The 6010-nt window shown below is 32.7% G+C and overlaps 1 protein-coding gene across 4 annotated transcripts; it reads left to right on the top strand.

Moving 5' to 3' along the window:
• The first annotated feature begins 500 nt into the window (after nucleotides 1-500).
• Nucleotides 501-5796, top strand: LOC101507168 (protein TRIGALACTOSYLDIACYLGLYCEROL 2, chloroplastic-like). 4 transcript variants are annotated; one of them, XR_001144854.3, is made up of 7 exons: nucleotides 501-632; nucleotides 1168-1788; nucleotides 2149-2478; nucleotides 3260-3375; nucleotides 5040-5130; nucleotides 5221-5430; nucleotides 5568-5796. XR_001144854.3 is itself a non-coding variant. In XM_004514520.4 (6 exons), exons 2-6 carry the CDS (start codon nucleotides 1270-1272, stop codon nucleotides 5311-5313), a joined length of 1149 nt encoding a protein of 382 aa, XP_004514577.1. In that variant the 5' UTR covers nucleotides 501-632; nucleotides 1168-1269; the 3' UTR covers nucleotides 5314-5545. The 4 variants fall into 4 exon arrangements, 1 of the variants encoding a protein (XP_004514577.1); XR_012163266.1 differs by having other exon boundaries at nucleotides 5607-5796; XM_004514520.4 differs by lacking the exon at nucleotides 5568-5796 and having other exon boundaries at nucleotides 5221-5545.
• The last annotated feature ends 214 nt before the right edge of the window (nucleotides 5797-6010 follow it).

A 6010-nucleotide genomic window follows, 5' to 3' on the forward strand; every position in this document is an offset into this window, starting at 1 on the left:
TTAAAAAAAATTAAAAAACTTAAAAAAAAATTAAAAAAAGTTGGTCTGTACCGGAAAACTTAGAAATGAAGTTTTCCGGAATCTACTACTGTACCAGAATACTTGTCAAATAAGGTTTTCGGTACACAACTTTTCCCTTCTGTACCGGAAAACTCAGTTTTAACATTTCTGGTACTTTACTCTGTACCGGAAATCTTGTTCCAAGTATTCCTGTAGTTATCGGAAAATTGGAGCCTACTGGAAATCTCTTTTACGGCTGGGTGAATGACAAAATGGTGAAAAAAATATTTATATTTACTTTCTTTGAAATAGCAAAAAAAAAATTGAGGGTAGTTTTGGCATTTTCGAATTTTTTTGGGGGTACAAGGCAAACTATGGGGGTACAGGGGAAATTTTTCAATCCAATTTCAACCTATCCCTATGATTGGACTAAAGGAGGTTCGGCCCAAAAGAAGATTTCATCCTATCCCTATGATTGGACTAAAGGAGGTTCGGCCCAAAAGAAGACTCTGTTTAGATTTTTTTGTTCCTCAGTTTTGGCTCTCTTTTACCTTCGTATTCTCTTTCATCCACTCTCTTTTCCTTACCTCATTCCCTCTCATTAAACTGCACATCATTGAAATCATGAACAAGTCAGTTATTACTTTTCATTACATTTATATATTATTTCACTTCTCATACTTGTTTGTGAAATTCACTTCATTGTGCCAACAATACCATCACACACTTCACTTGGATTTTCAGTTTTCAACCTAAATTTTGATAGATGTTGCTAGTTAGTCACTAGATAAGTGTTTGTTGTGCATCATAGTTTTGGTTTTTTAGTTTTCCATGTTACTCATAATTTTGTTTTGCACGGAATTAGGGTTCTAGTGAAAAGTGAAAACCCATTATTATTATTTTTTGTTTCCTTCTCAATTTTGTTCATTTTTCTTCCCATTTCTGCTATTGTGTTAGAATCTTGGTAAGGTAAAGTTTGAAATTATTATTTTTTAATCGTAAATCTAACTTTTTTGTAATCAATTTGAGGTTTCTTTGTATAGGTAGAACATTTGGAAATGATTATGTTATTGTTTTTTTTTTTGTTGTTTGTTGTTGTCAATCATCATTTTATCCTTTTATTGTGCAATAATTGTTGATAATATTTACATGGTTTTTGATTTGTAGGGATATTTTGGCAGCTGGAGAATTTTTTCTTTAGATTAATTTACAATTCTTCAACTTTGAGGAATAGTATAGTACCTTTTGAGTTTTGAAGATTTGTTAAATATGGTTGGGAACCCTCCATTGCATGTGTCAACATTGCCTAGTTACTTATCTTCACCTATGATTACTCTTCCGAGAAATTCATTAAATAGTATGCTCTACCTTCATTATGGACCTCAAAGAAAAATAAACAGGATAAGGGCTAGTTCTGCAGATGCAGGGAATGTTGAGCCCTCACCTTCTCCCGGATCGAAGAATCCTCTTGTGGTTGTTTTGGACATTCCTCGTGCCATTTGGAGGCGAACTATGCGTCCGTTAAGTGATTTCGGGTTTGGTGGTAGGAGCATTTGGGAAGGTGGTGTTGGACTGTTTTTGGTTTCAGGTGCATTTCTTTTTGCACTTAGTTTGGCATGGTTGAAGGGTTTCCAAATACGATCCAAGTTTAGGAAGTACACAGCAACAATTGAGTTTTCTCAGGCTTGTGGTATATGTACTGGAACACCAGTGAGGATCAGAGGGGTGACTGTTGGTGATGTTATTCGTGTGAATCCTTCCTTAAGAAGTATTGAAGCAGTTGTCGAGGTGCATTCTGATATTCATAATCCCAGTATTGCTAGGTTTTGGAGTTTGCTATTTTAGTTGGTTTGTTAAACTAGCTCTGTCCCTATTTATTTAAATAAACTCGTTTAGCACTGTTCACACATATTAAGAAAAGTTGGAGTGTATTTAATGTGTTTAATTATGTCTTTTCATTGCCCAGGACACTTAGTAGTTTTAATTAAGGGTTTATTTTGAAAAAATAATAATAAATGTATTATGTATCTAGTAATCTGTATGATTGCTAATAAGTCGGGGCTTTTTTATTTTTCATTTCCAAACGTGCTTTTAAATAGGTACATAGTTAATATTGGTTTAAACATTTGTGTTTTCTTCTTTTTGTAGATTGAAGATGATAAAACAATCATACCAAGGAATTCATCGGTTGAAGTTAACCAGTCAGGTCTTCTTATGGAGACTGTAATCGACATTACTCCGCGAGATCCTATTCCAACACCTTCAGCTGGACCTCTTGATCAGGAATGTCATAAAGAAGGTCTCATTGTGTGTGATAGAGAAAAGATTAAGGGTTACCAAGGGGTAAGTTTGGATGCATTAGTTGGGATATTTACTCGTCTTGGGCGAGATGTAGAGAAAATTGGTGTTGCCAACAGCTACTCATTGGCTGAACGAGCTGCTTCTGTTGTTGAAGAAGCAAAACCACTTCTTACAAAGGTGTGATGTAATTTTCTTAAGCTAATGTGCTTGATTGACAGTAGTATATCCTCTAGACTAGACAGTTAAATCAGGAAATTTTCTTGCCAAATATTAACTTGTCGGTTGCCCAACTTTGATTTTTTCATGAGTATTATTAAACTACAAGATTGTTTGTTCATGTCTTAGAATTCTTTGTTTGAAATATTTATTTTGGGAATTCAATTTTAGTTTCTGCTGTTACATTAATAGCAACTTATTATACAACACTTTTTTTCAGCATAGTTACCAATTTTTTTGTAAGTTGAGCTGTAAATCGAGGAACTTGACATATGGAATAGTATGTCAATAATCACATTCTGGAAACCTAAAAATCCACATTCCTGTATTTTAAAGCTTTTAGAAGCCTCCAGAAGCATACAATATCTTGTTTTTATTCCTCTTTTTTACCATTCCCCTGAAGCATAGTGAAATGCTTCGAATAATAATAACAAAAGAAAACATTTTCCATAAAAAATCATTTTACCTCATCTAAATTCTGGGGGACATATGGATTTGAACTCATTTTTTATCACTCAGTAGAAGTTTAATAATAATCTGTTTCTCCATGGTCATTAGCAATATACAAACTGATATTAGAATGATAATAAAACCATCTATATACTCTGATGTCATAATAAACGCCTACTTATATATGGTATTGATGCACTTTGTTGTATCTGTTTATTATTTTCTTTTTATATTATTCTACTATTATATATTCTCATATCCATATTTTCCCTTTGCTGTAGTGATGTCTCAGATCAAAGCCATGGCTGAAGATCTTCAACCTTTGTTGGCTGAAGTCCGTGATAGTGGCCTGTTGAAGGAAGTTGAGAATTTAACCCGAAGCCTTACACAAGCATCTGAAGATTTGAGGTTAATTTGTAAACCTCTCTGGCTCTTGTTTTATCTCTAAATTTTGCATGCATGCATGTACATAGCATTGTAGCATGTTCCTATTAGAATAGGAGATGACATTGTGCTTGTCAACATCTAGATCTTGAGATGAGATAGATCCTGAATGAGGAGGCTTGACAAGTAAGGTGGTAACCGTAAGTGGTTATAACTTGTAACATGTCTTATTTTCACCTTTATTGCTAGAAAGTTAAATTGCATGTAAATTTTCACACACAATTGTGCATGGTTGTCTTACTCTTGCATAGTGCTCAGTGTTTTTTTAAACAACCCTAAAGTGCATATGTTGAATGATAAGGTTTAATAGTGCACGAAACACTAACCTTAGAGTTGTAGCACTTGACTCAAAAGATACATCGAACATCCCAGATTGAGCCCAATGTTTAACCTGGAGGATTGCGAACAACAACAGCCAGCATAAATTCCTCTGTATAATTATATAAATATGGTTGATGACATTGTGGCTTGTGGAGGAAGCATGGTGGATAGAATAAAAAAAATAATACAAACTCAGCCCAATAAAACTTTAGAAATAAATAGAAAAATAAAATATACAACATATGTCTAGGAACAACAAAGTAAATTGATAGAAAATGACAAAAACGACACAAGTCTTGTAACCACATATCATCTGTGATGCATAGGTACGAGTACGGGATACGACATTTAAAAAAATTTAAGGTATGGGTACGTCAATAAAAAATATGAATTTTTTATATTAGTTAAATTGTTCAATTAACAATATAAAATCACAACAAAAGTTTAACAATTCACAAATTGTGTTCGATTATAACAACAAATAGACTCAAATACACAAATATTATATTAATACGTAAGAAAATCATCAATTTCACTTGCAATGAAATATTTAGAAAAAATAGAGTACCCACGAGTACGGTACAAGTATCAATATCGGTTAAGTATCCGATACGAGTGCTTCACCATTTTAGAAGTACCCATGTTTCAGAGCATATCGTAAACTACCAACAAGCCTCATGGTCATCATGTTCAAGACTTCAAGTAACATGAAAATGATAAAAAAAACAATACAAACATAAAGTAAATGTCCATCTTCTTCCTCAGCCCTAACATAATCATTTTCTTTGCTATCTGTTGAGACATATCCCTTTTCCTCATCACAAATTCTATGTGACATGAAAGAAATGATAGAATGAGGAAAACAGAAATGAGGATAAAACAAAACTGAAATTGAAGATGAAAAAATCAGAATTAAGAAAAAAAGCAAACAGAAAAAGATATGAGATAAGAAAACAGAATTTAAAGTAGAAAGAAAAAGTAGCAGCATAATTTAAAAAAAAACTATGATAGGAAAGATTAAGAAAAAAAAAAGTAATAGAATTGTTTTTGAAAATTTCATTTTCATTCAAGGAAACAATTTCTGATTACAAGTCATAAATATTTACTTCAAATTTCAAAGTAACTTGGAGAAGGGTTATTTGGGATTTTGTCCAAGATCATTCAAGTTTATTCAGAAGATAATTGAACTAATTTAAAAAGTCATTGTACTTTTATTTTGACATTCATAAATCTTAACATTCTTGAACTATAATGGCTACCTTAATTGTCGTATTGCAACTTTTGTAAATCATCCATTGCTTATGCAGAAGTGTACATTCATCAATTATGACCCCCGAGAACACTGAACTGATCCAAAAGTCCATATACACTCTCATATTCACCCTGAAGAACATTGAGGTAGGACGCAAAACTTTAAATGGCAAATATATAATTAATAATTATAATAATTTTTTTTCCTATTTTATTGATTGCTTTTTGTTGTTGCAGAATGTTAGTTCTGATATTTTGGGTTTCACCGGTGATGAAGCAACAAGAAAGAATTTGAAGCTACTGATCAAGTCTCTCAGCAGGTTATTGTGAAGTCAAATTTCAATCAAAGTATAGGAAATAATGGAAATAGTTTATTTCCAATGTTTTTCATCAACCACATCATTGAAGGGAAAGGAGTAATTTGTGACTGTTATACTTGTTTCTAAGGTCTGGTATTTGTATGGTTCTTGTATTTTGCCATGATAAAATTTGTTTTCATGCGTTTCAATGAAGTGTAGATAGACGGTGATTGCTCTGAGCGTATCCTTATTTTACTGTTTAACTTGTGCGATTTATTTGTTTAGCATGTAGGTAACTTTTAATGGTTGTCACTTGTTACTCAGCTAAAATGAGCACAAAAGAGAGCGAAGGTACATGCTTATGTTATTCCTCGGATTTGGATCTTATACAATGATGACTGCATGCAGTTGTGCAGTCAGTACATCCAAGACTGTCTTATCAAGAACAAATGATCTAGAAATGAAACAGATTTTTTGATTTTTTTTTTTGAAATTCAAGAGCTTTAGTTTTTGACTGTCTGATAGTTAATGTGCTCACTGCACAATTGCACGATTCGTTATTCCTCTGGTGTTTCTTTGATAAGTTTTCACTTGTCTATCGAATCTAAAATTTGATTAGAGTTGGCACCTACCAAACATTTGGTATGATAGGAAGTTACTGCCTCTTATTGCAGAAGTTTCCTTTTTTTTTTCACCCGTTGTTTCTTATAAATGAAGTGGAAAATGGA

The sequence above is a fragment of the Cicer arietinum genome, chromosome 5, assembly GCF_000331145.2.
Source record: "Cicer arietinum cultivar CDC Frontier isolate Library 1 chromosome 5, Cicar.CDCFrontier_v2.0, whole genome shotgun sequence".
Taxonomy (NCBI): domain Eukaryota; kingdom Viridiplantae; phylum Streptophyta; class Magnoliopsida; order Fabales; family Fabaceae; genus Cicer; species Cicer arietinum.

Coding starts and splice junctions, on each gene's coding strand:
- LOC101507168 (XM_004514520.4), top strand. CDS start 1,270: ATGGTTGGGAACCCTCCATTGCATGTGTCAACATTGCCTAGTTACTTA. Junction 1,789..2,148: donor GTATTGAAGCAGTTGTCGAG/GTGCATTCTGAT, acceptor TTCTTTTTGTAG/ATTGAAGATGATAAAACAAT. Junction 2,479..3,259: donor CAAAACCACTTCTTACAAAG/GTGTGATGTAAT, acceptor GTGATGTCTCAG/ATCAAAGCCATGGCTGAAGA.